The sequence below is a fragment of the Felis catus genome, chromosome D2 (assembly GCF_018350175.1).
Source record: "Felis catus isolate Fca126 chromosome D2, F.catus_Fca126_mat1.0, whole genome shotgun sequence".
Classification (NCBI taxonomy): Eukaryota; Metazoa; Chordata; class Mammalia; order Carnivora; family Felidae; genus Felis; species Felis catus.
Window position 1 is genome coordinate 47803553 of NC_058378.1, and position 14902 is coordinate 47818454.

General features: G+C 42.8%; 2 protein-coding genes across 9 annotated transcripts in view; both read left to right on the forward strand.

Annotated features, from left to right (window-relative positions):
- LOC101096765 (WASH complex subunit 2) overlaps positions 1-5341 on the forward strand; it is a 62098-nt gene extending 56757 nt beyond the window's left edge. For all 4 annotated transcript variants that reach the window (XM_019813511.3, XM_019813513.3, XM_019813514.3 and 1 more), the window contains 3 exons: positions 1278-1895; positions 2693-2870; positions 4635-5341. In XM_019813511.3, the coding sequence (XP_019669070.3) occupies positions 1278-1895; positions 2693-2870; positions 4635-4774 (936 nt within the window). In that variant the 3' untranslated portion in view covers positions 4775-5341. The remainder of the gene's footprint in view (positions 1-1277; positions 1896-2692; positions 2871-4634) is intronic.
- A 2280-nt stretch (positions 5342-7621) lies between these two features.
- ZFAND4 (zinc finger AN1-type containing 4) overlaps positions 7622-14902 on the forward strand; it is an 87989-nt gene continuing 80708 nt past the window's right edge. For 3 of the 5 annotated variants that reach the window (XM_045040327.1, XM_011287243.3, XM_045040328.1), the window contains exon 1: positions 7945-8074. The gene's annotated coding sequence lies outside the window, so the exon portion shown is untranslated. Of the gene's footprint in view, positions 7642-7944; positions 8124-14902 lie in introns of those variants that run through there. The other 2 variants (XM_011287244.4, XM_011287241.3) reach the window with 2 other exon arrangements.

Here is a 14902-nt window from a genome sequence, read left to right on the forward strand (position 1 = left end):
CCACCTTGTCCACCAACCACTCCACACCGTCAGCCTACACTGCAGTCACACCAGGCACCATTCCTTGAACACACACACAACCACCCACTGCTGCCAGCAGCTTGTGCTGCTACCTCTGTCAGCAGTGCTCTTGCTCATCGACAGACTGCTCAAACTTCACTGCTTCTGTGATATTTCCCCTGGTGCCCTCTTGTGTTAGGCTCCCTTCTCTGAGATCCCATGGCAGTTACTTCCCGGCTGGTATGGTGCTGTCACCCTGTTCCACAGGACTGTGGGTATGTGCTGCATGGACTGAACTCTTCAAGGTTTTGCTTTCATTTTAGTTGGTTCTCTTTTTTCTACCTAGTCTTCCTTCTCTAGAAAATCTTAGCTGATGTCTGAGTAAGCAACAGCACCTAAAATAACTCTGGTGAATACATTCATTTTCAGTGTTTCCAAAACTCTTTTCCTCGTGAAAAATAAAATATCCTTCTTTTTGTTCTATTTTTTGTCAGTCTTTGGTGAGGGGGAGGGTAAGTTTACATTGGCTACTTCATAAAATTATTTGTGAAATTTCCTTGAAATAGGTAAACATAGCCAAGTACTTTGGCCAAAGAAGCTTGTACCTTCTTAAAACTACTTGATTGTATATATTGGAAAATATCACAAATACTGCATTATTGCTAATGAGTAACTTCTGTTTTGAGGTTATATTAAAAGTTCTGATTTCTCAGCCACATTTTTTATGTCAAATATTCAACATTTAAATTTAGTGTTTGTTGACTTGAAGAGAAGAGCACGTTAGATTCCCTGTCTTTGATTGTCTCTTATCTTCCTGGTTTTGGAGCCTGATTGTAGGCTAGCCTCTTGTAAAGGTTAGCATTAGAATTCCCCCTGATTCTCTCTTGTTTTGAAAGAGAACCACATGTAAACCAAGGGCAGAGTAAGGGCCGGGAAGGGTTGTGGCACACAGAGTACCAACATGCCTACTTTGCAGGGTTCCAGCAGCAGATGAAGCCTTTTGTATGAATTTAAACAGAAATTGCCCTGCAAAGACTCCATGGGGAACACCGAAGGATTAAGAGTAACATAGTCTTGGAGTAGCTATTAAACGTCTTTGGAAATCTTTAGGAAATAATCCTTTCTCTGTCTTGGATAATATCTTGATTGAGGGATTGAGGTAGACCAGACAACCTTATAATATTCTGAGTCACTGATTATTTGCTACGTTAGCTTTGAACACCTTTTTGTTCTTCTTTTTAATCGTTAGATCAACACATGGTTTTTTGCCATTGCAGAGTCGGGTCAAAGTGAGAGGGAAGCGTAGACCGCAGACCCGTGCGGCTCGGAGGTTGGCTGCCCAGGAGTCCGGTGAGGCCGAGGATGTGAGTGGCCCCAGAAGATCCATGGCACGCTTGGCAGATGGCGACATTTCACCAGGTGACCCTCAACCACAGCCCAGGGCAGCTGGGAGAAAAGACATCTCTGAGGAGGCTGAGGCAGCTGCCGCTCCAACTTGGGCAGGTGGTCCTGTACCTGAAGTAGACAGAAGCCCCTTTGCGAAATCTCTGGGTCAGCCTCTTGAGGATGACATTTTTGATTCTGGAGATATCTTTTCCAAGGGCACTGGCTCTCAGCCCACGGGGAGAAGAAAAGCCAAGACAAAGGCAGCAGATGGCCTGGCCAACCCAACAGGGGGAAGTAAAGAGAAGAGCCCCATGTTTCCCTCTCTAGGTGAGGCAGGCAGTGATGATGATCTCTTCCAGTCTGTTAAACCAAAACCAGCAAAGAAAACAAATCCTTTCCCGCTCCTGGAAGATGAGGATGATCTCTTTACAGATCAGAAAGGCAAGAAGAATGAGTCCAAATCCAACGGTCAGCAGGAGGCCATCTCAAAAGCACAAGATATTTTTGAGGTAAAAAGACATGAGAGTACTTTCTGGGCCTGTTTCTGTGTTAAGACAAACACCCGATTGGCTCATTTGAGCCATAGGTTACGATAAGCTCGTTTCATTGCTGCTTGCTACCTATTTGCTTAGTACTTACAATTAGGATCTTTTATTAGTTACTCTGAAATTTACTCAAAAGTAGGTTTTTGTTTTGTTTCACGTGGGGGTGGTTCTTGGCTGGCTATGGCCATTGATACAAGTCTTGATTTTCATAGTTTTTATCAGCATGTTGCTTCAGTCAGCTTTCTTGGCATGCTGCTCTATGACATATATAAAGCAGCATCAGTGCAGCTTAAGTGTTTCGCCTCTGGTTCTTGGGGAAACAGGCCCTAGCTGGAGTACAGGCAGTAAGGCCTTCAAGTGCTACTCTCTGAGCAGGTGTTTATTGAACATCTGGGTACTAGAGACACAAAGTGAACTAGGACCAGTGTGTAAGGGGAATTGGATACAGGCAGGGCAACAGATAAATAAAACGTTTTCAGATGACGTTAAGTGGCACAACGAAAACAGCTCCGGTCAGTGAGACAGAGTGATGGAAAGGGTAGGAGGCACTCCTTAAGAAAGGACTGGAAGAGAAAGCCTCTCTACAGAGGTGGCATTTGAGCTGGGACTAGAAGAAAGACAAGGACTGGGCCAGGCAGAGAGCTGGAGTGGGGCATTCCAGGCAGAGAGGGCAGGTCACATGGCTGTTGCAAACTCTAGTGGCAGTTTGTATTTCTACCACTTGATCTAAAATTGTTTTACTTCTGTTTTGGCTCAACAAGGATGATATATTTGCTACAGAAGCAATTAAACCCTCGCAAAAAGCAAGAGAGAAGGAAAGAGCATTTGAATCCAACTTGTTTGATGATAACATTGATATCTTTGCTGACCTAACTGTAAAACCAAAAGAAAAGTCCAAAAAGAAAGTGGAAGCTAAGTCTATATTTGATGATGATATGGGTAAGTTTGATTTTCTACACGTGACACAGAGAGTCATTGCCATTCAGGGACTTGATACTTCTCCTACCTTTGTTTCGGCCCTTTCCTGGAAAACATTCCCCACTGGGTTTCCTTTGGCTTGCTGTATAGTCCTGAGTTAGGCTGAGAATGGATAAGTAAATGGACTAGCTATTTTGGTGAAACAACTTTTTGCTCTGATGGACATCAAGGAATTTGAAGGAGCCTGGATTTTGACCTTAAGTATAATTTAACTTTTATATTAGTGTGCCCCCTGCCAATTATCTGTGATAACTCAGAACATTCTGATGTTACGAAGGGAGGCTCAGAAACTGCCCCACATGCTGAAGTTGGCTGAGGTGGCTGCCTCAGGCGTGGGGCACTTGTCTGAGTCAGAGTTCTAACTGAGGAGTGAGTGTCAGTCATTCAGAGAATGGAGGGGGCCAGTGCAGTAGGAAAGTGGTGCTATACATGAAAGCAGGTTATAACTCAGACTTAGCATCTCACAAAAGATCTTCTGTGTTTGTAAACATGCTCATTTGGGCAAGCCAAATGCCTAAACTCAAATGTGGGGCTTCTGATATGTCTGGTGTTGATGGGTAGGACTTGAGTTGAGGCCAAATGCACACTGTCTCCTCCTTCCCCCCTGTCTCCCAGGTCTAGACCTTGGGGTTAATTGGGAGAAAGCAGCTGCACTGCCACATGGGGCCTGGTCCTGGAGTAAGCTGTGTGCTGTGTCTCCACCTGCTTCCCACCACAGGGGATGCAGAAGAGACTTCGCTGTTTTTCGTTTTGTTTGTTTGTTTTTAATTACAAAAGTAATACATACCTGTTGTAATAGATTAGTGTTATTTGGAAAATGTAAAATGTGAAAACAATCCCTAGAGGTCACCATTGTTGAGTGTTGGGTGTATATATCTTTTCAGCTGTGGTGATGTTAATACAGCTTTGCATACGTAGAAATGTATGCTTATTTTTTCCAAAATATGAATATATTTTATCTGTTCTGCAGTCCTTAAGACTTACTGTCTTCCATGCCAGTACATAGAGATCTATCTGCTTCCTTGCTGTTAGTGGTTGTGTAGTATCCTTTTGTATTTAGCCATTAGCACCTTGAAGGTGATTTAGGTTGTTGCCAAGTTTTCTTTGTTACAAATAATGCCAGGCCTTTAACATTTGTGTATACGTATCTCTATGTAAACATGCTCAAATCTCTGTAGGATGGAATCTTAGCAGTAACATTGCAGGTGAGTCACAAAACACTACAGTCAGTGAAACAACTGAACACGAATGTAGTCATAAAGACTTACATTCTTAGAATTGACATGTCTCAGATAGGTGCATTTATTTTAAGAGGGTGACTCCTATGTTGGATTTCCCTTTGCTTATTTGTATTACCCTTTCCTTTGAAAACCTTGTGGGAAGAGAATGTAGAAGTAGGTATAATGTCATGTAAAGTCAGGGGCTGGATTGGAGTTCCGGTTATCCTTCCCTTTTTCCTGTCCTCCATGTGAACATGCATACATTTGTAGTTGAGAAAATTGTGATCTGCGAGAACTTGTGATTTGTATGTGGTCGTAAAACTTAATTAGTAGCAAAGCCAGGACCAGTATCTAAGAGGCTTGGCTCTTAGTGTTCTTGGTATCCCATACTGTTATCAGACTTGAGTATTTGGTGATTTATGTAGCTGTGTCTTAAAAGCACCCATTTTCTTGCCTGTTCAGCAAATCTTTTTCTTTTCTTCTTTTTTTTTTTTTCTTTTTAAAGATGATATCTTCTCCTCTGGTATCCAGGCTAAGACAACCAAACCAAAAAGTCGATCTTCACAGGCAGCACCTGAACCAAGATCTGAACAGAAGGTGTCCAACATATTTGATGATCCCTTGAATGCCTTTGGAGGCCAGTAGAACAGGGTATCACATCTCACTCTTCAGCTACATCCTTGAGTTATTGATGCTGTCTTACGTGCTCATCGTCTTAATTGAATTAGAAAAAGCAAATAATGAAACAGTACACCTTTCTTATCCAGCATACTTAGTATTTTTCTGCCCTGGTTTTAATCATGCTTAATACTGCAAAACAAAAATAAATATTTCACAGTGTTGTTTTTTTTTTTTTTTTAAACTATATTTTTATTTAATTAGCCTTGATGGGGTCACAGTATGATTTAGGGCATGTTGGAGAAGAAACCTCTGTGTGCCTTTCATGAGTGGGTGGGAATTCCAGAGGAAGCAATGGCAGACAGATGATCAGGAGTCTTCCTTTCATGGATAAAAGCCCTAGCTTAGAGCCTAGGCAGGTGATAGAGGAAGGGGATGGGATTATGTATTTCATGACTCTTTGCAGTCTGAGAGGAGGTTTCCTCTTATTCCCATGAATTTTGAAAATGCCTCTATAGGTTAATTAAGGCAAGGTTTGGTAAACCGTGGCCCTCTGTTGTCTGTTTTTGTAAATAAAGTTTTATTGGAACACAACCATGCCCATTCATTTACATGTTGTCTATGGCTGTTTTCACCCTACCTGTGATGCTGGAGTTCAGTAGTTATGACAGGATGGCCCACAAAACCTAAGATACCTTCTATCTGTCCCTTTACAGAAACAGTTTTCTGACCCTTGCTCTAAGGCATCCATTTCCATTTCTTTGGAACTTTGAAAAAGGCAGAATGAACCTAGATACTGGAAGGAAAAGTGCTGAGGATGGAAATGTCCTCCTGTCGAGCAGCACTCACTGTTCCATAGAACTTTGAACTGATGGGAATATTCTGTAACTGTTGTCTAATGTGGTAGCCACTAGCTGCACGTGTAGCTGACCCCTCCTCCAGTCTGTGTTTTCTTGGACTATGCCTCCTTGGTGCTAAGTATTCAAACTATAACCATGGCACAGTCTTGTTCTTTTTGGTTTTTGCTTTTTTTAAATTTGTTTTATTATTTTTTTTATTTTTAGGGAGAGAATGAGGGAGAGGGGCACAGGGAGGGAGAGAGAGAGAGAGAGAAAGGATCTTAAGCAGGCTCCATGCTCAGTGCAGAGCCTGATGTGGGGCTCAATCTCAAGACCCTGGGATCATGACCTGAGCTGAAATCAAGAGTTGGATGCTCAACCAACTGAGCCACCCAACTGAGCCACAGCCTTTTTTTATTTAAAAAAGAAATTTTTTTAATGTTTATTTTGAGAGCACACGTGTGCTCGTGACTGAATGGGGGAGAGGCAGAGAGAGAGAGACAATCCCAAGCAGGCTCTGTGCTGCTAGCGTAGAGCCCTAATGCAGGGCTCTACCTCCCGAACCACAGGATCATGACCTGGGCCAAAATCAAGAGTCAGCTGCTCGCACAACTGAATGAGGCTTTCAGGCACCCCATCCATGGCACGGTCTCGTAGGCAGGCCCATTTGGTTTCACCAATCCTGAAAGCACTAACTTCTTCCTTGGGCACTTTTAAGATTGAACTTGGAATTGCTGATTTTGAGAGATTTGGTAGAGCTCTCACAGATCAACTCTTCGTGCTGCTCGGCTGTGAGAGTGACTTGATGGCAGAAGAGAGTGCTTATACCTTCTGTTCCTTAGGTTACTTGTGTATACCTACTCCTGAGGCTGACTCAGTAAGCATTTGTTAAATGGTTTTCTTTGGGAATGGTCAAATCTACTTATCCATCATTAGGACTGATTCCAGGAAATTCATAAGAGAGAAAATACGCAAATTCCTATTTTGAGAGGCTTCAAAGAGGGAGGGAGATAATAATAAAATCTCTTTAAGGGGCTCCGATCTATTCAGTATTGGAGTTGAAGAAGGAACTAGTGTTGAGAGCCTGAAGATGAAGGTCCTTGGGTCTCCTCATAAACCCCAGGGTGTGCTCAGCATTGAACTGTTGGAGAGTAATTGATGGGTGGGGTCTTAGGAGAATGAGATGTTGGGGTTCATCTTAGATTCATTCCTCTGAGTCACAAGATGAGGATGATGAAGCTGGGAGGAGGATTGTTCACTATCGTTTGGGTAATTCACCTAGTGAAATAGGCTAGTTTGGGAAATCTGTAAGGGTTGGATTTAGAACATGTGGGGAATGGAGAGAAAAAAAAAAGTGGGTGTGGGGGGGCATTTCAGGTTTGTAAGGCTTATGTCGTCTTTTAGGGTGTACACTCGGAGTTCAGCGCCTTGGGAATTAGAACAGAAAAAGGAATGTAGCTGAGTTTACCCAACTCAGATTTAACTGATCAAGGTGTCCATTCTAATACCTGTCCTACACTTCTCAGTCCATGAATTGGATGAAGAATGATAGAGACCAACAGAGGGTATTTGCTTTTGCCGTTTTTAACCATGTACAGCAATGGCCCCATAATTCAGATGAGACCATTGAGGCCAGAAAGTCAGGAAACAGTGAAGCACAGGAAGGGTGATCTGTTAAAGGCAGGACGGCCCTGCACGGGGTCTGGAAAGGACCAACTGGAAGGCGTTTGCCTGCTACCCTCCTCACCCCAGCACTTGGGCCACGTCCAAGAGCAATCTTTGGACGGCCTCAGGCATGGTGCAAGCCATGCTCTCGGGCCTGAAGCCAATCTCGCCGCTCCCAGGAGGCCGTGCGGCTTGGCTCTAAGCCCGCCCCATTCAGTCCTAGTCAGGTGCCCAGTGTTGGTAATAAAGGGCCAACATCCGGGCCTCTCCTAACCGACACCCACCATCGAACGCTAAAGAAGCCCCGGCTTCCGAGCAACCGCCGGCGTCGGGCAGCCAGGCCCCGCCCCTGCCCGTGTCCTCGCTGATTGGAGGGTGGCGTGAGCGCTGGTGAGTGATTGGTAGGCGGTGGCACAAAGGGGCGGGGGCGCGGCGGCGGCGGCGGCGGTGTGTTTCTCGTCAGTGCCTGCCGCGGCGTCGCTCGCGGGGCCGCGCCTTTCTGTAGGCCTGCGGGCGGGCGAGCCAGTGGACGAGACAGACGGGGAGGGCGCCCGGGGCTGCGGGCCGCTGAGCGGGTTCGCGCTGCCGCCGCCGGCCTCCGCGGGCCGGAGACGAGCGCCGGCCGCTCGGCAGCCGGGCCCCGCCCCCTCCGCAGCCGCTGCCCTGAGACCAGCGCGGCGCGACGCCTTTCCTGAGGAGTCTCCACTTTTCGTCCCTCCGCCGAAGCGACGCGGGTGTCCCGCCCCGTCCCGTCCGACGGGTGCTGAGCCGCCAGTCGCCGATTCTGACGCGGAGCTTGTGCACTACCCCCCAGATTAGGCCCGTACGTGTGGGTAGCCGGAGTTTATCCTGGAGGAGTACGGGCTGCGCAGGTGACCCAGTGGGCTTGGAGTGTGTACTTTGAAGGCTGGAGTAGACGTTGGCCTCCAAGGATTTCCAAGACCCACTAGAAAGGAGTTTAGGGTTCAAATGCATTTAAGTGGTGGATATAATTCTGTAGCATTATTTATTTATTTAAGAGCGAGCTTAAGCAGGGGGAGGGGCAGACACAGAGGGGGGTGGGGTGGGGGAGAGAGAATCCCAAGCAGGCTGCCTGCCCAGACAGCAGGGAGCCTGACTGGGCTTAAAATCGTCAACTGTGAGATCATGACCTGAGCCAAAATCAAGAGTTGGATGTGTAGCTTCTATTTAAAACAGGGGTGTTTTTCACCTAATTAGTAAAAGGCAGTTTGTTAAAAGCCAGTGTTTTTAAAGGTTGCATAACATTTTGGATCTCTTTGTGTTGGGGGAAATTTTTAAAAGATAACGGCTCTCTTCTGGCTAATAATCTTTAGAACAGGGTAAAGCTGATTGCTAGTGAAATTACTTACTTCAGTGATATTATTGCCTTACCTATCTTTAACTTCTCTCTTATCTTTGGTAATGTTTTTTTAGAACTTTTTCAGAAGAAAGAAATGTTTTTGGAATTAATTTAGGAATTTTTTTTTTTGATGCCATTACTCTTACTAGCTAAGTATGTTTTTTAATTGGTAAAAATTCTAGAAGTACTTTTTTTTTTCTCGTCTCTTTTTTTTTCTTTCTTTTGCTCTTGTATAATTTAGCTTTCACGTTCTTGCAACATTTCCCATCCTGTCTCTGAATCTTCATTGCCTCTCGTTTTCCAACAACATAGGGTTCCATAATATGTTTAGTTGAGAATGACCACACGGTTATTGTGTGTTAATACTGTCTAGGTCTTTGGTCTGCTGGAACTTTTCATTTGCTCCTTTGCCATCATCTAGTCCTCCAGGCTGGCTTAACCAGATTTCATGGCCTCATTTTGTCCTCTGTTACTGTGATTTCTACTGCTCAGGAGAGGTATAACTATTTTTGAGTCATACATTTCAGGTTTTTTGAGTAGGCTGCATACGTCCCAACACAGGGCTTGAACTCACGACTCTGAGATCAAGATCTGAGCTGAGATCAAGAGTCAGCCGCTTAAGCAACTGAGCCACCTAAGCACCCCACATTTTAGTTTTGAATTTGGTTACCTGCCTTGCTCCTTTATGGATTTTAGAAATTTCTCCATTGATTACGGCCCAAACTTACAGTAGGTGTCCCAGTGCAGTGTAGTGCTGCACTGGGTTGCTGTTTTTCCTTTAGCCCATAGTTGCTTTATCCATTCTCATTATAGATGAGGGACTTCCAAATCTGTTACCCTCTCCCAGCCCCAGCTTTTTTTTTTTTTTTAAGTCGTTCTTATTTTTGTTTAACGTTTATTTATTTTTGAGAGAGAGAGCATGTGTGCGGGAGAGGAGCAGAGAGAGAGGGAGACGCGGAATCCAAAGCAGGCTCCAGGCTCTGAGCTGTCAGCACAGAGCCTGGCTCAGGGCTCAAACTCATGGACCTACAGATCTTGACATGAGCGGAAGTCAGACTCCTAACCGACTGAGCCACCCAGGCACCCCGCCCCCTCCCCACCAGCTTGTTTATTATATTCAGGGTATTGTGGAAGAGTACTGTGGTGAAGGAAATGCTCCTTAGATCTTCTGTCTCTAAATTCCTTGGGCAGACACTGGTTACCCATGCCTTTATTTCTGTAATGTTCATTTCAGCATTCCTGACTTCTGACTTCTGTTGCTAGAGCTGCTACTATGTAGGTAGTAGTGCTGTTGATTTTGGGGAAACAGACACAGGTAATTCTTCAATACGTTGTTTAATGTAGCATGATAAGTATGTTTTTAAGAATACACATGTAACCGGGGCGCCTGGGTGGCGCAGTCGGTTAAGCGTCCAACTTCAGCCAGGTCACGATCTCGCGGTCCGTGAGTTTGAGCCCTGCGTCGGGCTCTGGGCTGATGGCTCGGAGCCTGGAGCCTGTTTCCGATTCTGTGTCTCCCTCTCTCTCTGCTCCTCCCTCGTTCATGCTCTGTCTCTCTCTGTCCCAAAAATAAATTAAAAAACGTTGAAAAAAAAAATTAAAAAAAAAAAAAAAAAGAATACACATGTAACCCAGAAGCACATTATAAAAGCAGTTGGTTCAGAGGTTAGGGGTTAGCTTCATAAAAAGTTATTTTTCCTAAAAGCATTTCAGTGTATTTACGATATAATGAAACAAAACCTGAACAATACAGCCACTTATTTGGCTTATATTTAAGAGTAATGGCCTTTTACCACTATCACGAGCAATGTTATTAGCACAATAGTTTGTATTATCATATTTATTACTCATTGTTTTTGATAAATAGTGTGATAGCACTCCTAGCATCTGTGCTTCCAGCATCAGGTTTTCTTTCTGTGATGCCATCTCTTTAGGATCATTAGCAGTCTTTACAGTGTAATTCAGGTTCCCTAATTGATTCTGCATCCAGTTAGTGTTATAAAAATTCACCCTATAGCAGAAATCACTGTATGTGCATGTATGTTATCTGTTGGACAAACTTTGGTGGACTTACTGTAGAGTGAATCATAACAGGATTCTCATGGGAAAGCAGCATTCCCCCAAACTTTTGGAGCATATCCAAATATTTCTTCATCTCTAAAACAGGGATTATATATATATGTTTGTGTGTGTGTGTGTGTGTGTGTGTAAAATAAATAAATGTATTTTTTTATTTTATATATACATTTATCACAGATTTGTTCTAAGCATCACTTAGATCCAACACTGTGCTAGGTGATGGGGTGGCAAATCAGATGTGGCCTCCCCCTTAAGTAGCTTATCGTTTAGGAGAATAAGAAAGCCATGTAAAAAAGTGAAATTGATTGTTCTGGGTACAATATATGATGGAGGTTGGGGTACAAAGCCATAAAAGGTTTTGTGGAATAGTTGCTATTTGAGCTGAGTCTTGAAAGATGATTAGGTGCTTGTCAGGTAGCCAAGGGTGGGGATGGCAGAGAGTAGAGCAAAGCAGGAGCAATGAGATAGAAGTGGATGTATTCTGAAGCTGCAGGTGCACATGATTAGAGGATAGAAGTACAGAGGTATTGGGATGACATAGATGTAAAATAGAATGGGGCTGGAAGGTGAGATGTACGATCTTAGGGTCTTCCTCAGAAGTCTGAATTTTGTTCCTCTTTTTTTTTTTTTAATTTTATTTTGAGAGACAGCGTTTGCAAGAGAGCAATTGGGTGAGGGGCAGAGAGAGAGAGAGAGAGAGAGAGAGACTTCTAAGCAGGCTCTGCACTTTGAGCACAGAGCCCGTTGCAGGGCTTGATCCCACAAACCATGAGATCATGACCTGAGCCTATATCAAGAGCTAAGATGCTCAACCGACTGAGCCACCCAGGCGCCCCTGAATTTTATTCCTATATACAGTGAATTTAATTCTGTAATTTTGTTCTATTGGCATTCTATTCTGTAGAAGCCATCATAGGACCTGGAGCTAAGAAGTAACATGATCAGTTCTATACCAGTTAAAAAGATAACTATGCCCCACCCCATATATCATTAGGAAATGCAAATTAAAGAGATACCACTACACAACTATTAGAATCCAGAACACTGACAACATCAAATGCTGACAAGGATGTGGAGCAGTAAGCACTCTTATTCATTGCTGATGTGAATGCAAAGTGGTACAGCCACACTGGAAGACACTTTGGCAGTTTCTTATAAATCTAAACACATTGTTAAGATCCAGCAGTCACGCTCATTGGTATTTACCAAAAGAGTTAAAAACATAGCCACACAAAAACCTGCACACAGATGTTTATAGCAGTAATATTCATAATTGCTCAAGTTTGGAAGCAACCAAGATGTATCCTTCAGTAGGTGAATGGATAAATTGAGGAACATTTAGACAATATGGAGTATTCAGTGTCATAAAGAAATGACCTATCAATCTATGAAAGGACATGGAGGAAACGTAAATGCATGTTACTAAATGAAAGAAGCCAATTTGAAAAGGCTACATAGTGTATAATTGCAGCTATATGATATTCTGGAAAAGGCAACCTATGTGGATGGTAAAAGTATCAGTGATTGCTGGGGATTTGGGAGGGTTGTAGGATGAATATGTGAGCCACAGGATATTTTTAGGGCAGTGAAACTATTCTGTATGATACTGTAATGGTGGATACATGTCATTATATGTTTGTGAAAACCAATAGAATGTACGACAGCAAGAATGAACTCTAATGTAAATTATGGGTGTTAGGTGATGATGTGTCATTGCAGTTTCTTCAGTTGTAACAAATACACCATTCTGTTGTAGGATGCTGACAGTGGGGGAAGTGGTGCATGCGTGAGGACAGGGAGTATATGAGAAAATAATCTCTATTTTTGTTTAATTTTGTTCCTATTACCTTGATACCAAAACCAGACAAAGATATATTAAGAACACTAGATCACTATTTCCTATGCATATAGATAGAAAAATTTTCAAAAAATATTAATCAAATATAGCAACATATATAATTATACACCATATACAGATGAGATTTAGTTTAGGAATGCAAGGTTGGTTCAATAAAAACCAATGTTCTATTAAACACCGTATTAATAGAATAAGAGACGAAAACCACATGATTATCCCAATAGACATTGGACAGAAAAGCATCTGGCAAAATCCAACACACTTCATGATTTAAAAAAAAAAAAAAAAAAAAACCCAGTTAAAGTAGTAGAGTAGATTATGTATGGAAACTCCATAGCTAAAATCATACCTTGTAGTGAAAGACTGAATGCTTTCCCCCTACAGTCAGGAATAAGACAAGAATGTCTACTCTCACCACCAAAATTTAGACCAAGGTAAGAAAAGGAAGTAAAGAGTGTCTTACTGGAATGTTCAAGATTGGAAATGAAGAAGTAAAACATTTCTCTTTGCAGATGACATGATCTTTTATGGAAAAAATCCCAAGGAATCCACTAAAAAATTACTGGAACTAATAGATGAATTCTGCATGGTTGCAATGTACAAGAGCAATATATTAGAATCAATTTTTAAAAATTTTTTTAACTTATTATTTTTGAGAGAGAGACAGAGCAATCGGGGAAGGGGCAGAGAGAGAGGGAGACACAGAATCTGAAGCAGGCTCCAGGCTCTGAGCCATCAGCCCAGAGCCCGACGCGGGGCTCGAGCTCACAGACCGCGAGATCGTGACCTGAGCTGTAGTTGGCCGCCCAACCGACTGAGCCACTCAGGCACCCAAATATATTAGAATCAATTTTATTTCTCTATGCTGGCAATGAACAAATTGAAAATGACACCAACAATAACTTCATTTATAGTAGCATCAAAAAGTATAGTTCTTAGGAATACTTTTTTTTTTTTTAATTTTTTTTTTTCAACGTTTATTTATCTTTGGGACAGAGAGAGACAGAGCATGAACGGGGGAGGGGCAGAGAGAGAGGGAGACACAGAATCGGAAACAGGCTCCAGGCTCTGAGCCATCAGCCCAGAGCCTGACGCGGGGCTCGAACTCCCGGACCGCGAGATCGTGACCTGGCTGAAGTCGGACGCTCAACCGACTGTGCCACCCAGGCGCCCCGGAATACCTTTTTTTAAAAGCAAAACTCATACTCTTAAAAACTAGAAAACATTGTTGAAAGCAATTTAAGAAATTTAAATAAACTGAAAGGCATTGCATGTTCATGGATTATAAGACTTAATATTGTTGGGGCACCTGGGTGACTCAGTCGGTTGAGCGTCCAACTTCAACTCAGGTCATGATCTCACAGTTTGTGGGTTTGAGCCCTGCATCGAGCTCTGTGTTGACCGCTTGCTCAGAGCCTGGAGCCTGCTTCAGATTCTGTGTCTCCTCTCTCTGCCCCTCCCCCACTCACACTTTGTCTCACTATGTTTCTCAAAAATCAATAAATGTAAAAAAAATTAAAAAAGACAATATTGTCAAGATGGTGGTATTCACCAAATCTGCACACTTAACACAGTGCTTATTCAAAAGCCCAACTGGTGTTTTTGCAAAATAGACAAGTTGATCCTAAACTTCATGTGGAAATTCAAAGGACCCAGGATAACCAAGAATCATGAAAGAGAAGAACAAATTAGAGAACTTACACTTCCTGGTTTCAAAACTTACTACAAAGGTGAAAAGACAACGTGGTACTGTTATAATGATAGACATGTAACAGATCAATGGAATAGCGTTGAGGGACCACAAGTAAACCCCCACATTCCCGGTCAGTTGGTTTTTGACAAGGGTATCAAGACAGTTCAATGGGAACAGAATAGTTTTTCCAGCAAATACTGCTTGGACAACTTGCAAAAACTTGCAACAACTTGCAAAAGAATAAAAGTGGATCCTTATTTTATACCATCTACAAAAATTCAAAATGGATAGATCTGTATGTAAGGCTAAAACTATATAATTCTCAGCAAAGTGTGTATCCAAGTGAATCTTTATTCCTTTTTTTTTTTTTATGTTTATTTTTGAGAGAGGGAGAGACAGAGTATTAGTAGGGGAGGGATAGAGAAAGAGGGAGACACAGAATCCACAAATCCAAATCCACATCCACACATCCAGGCTCCAGGTTTTGAGCTGTCAGCACAGGGCCAGACACGGGACTTGAACCCAGGAACCACGAGATCATGATCTTAGCCAAAGTCAGATGCTTAACTGACTGAGCTGCCCAGGCACCCCAAAATCTTTATTACTTTGGATTAGGCCAGGCGTTTTTGTTTTGTTTTGTTTTAAGTTTATTTATTTAGAG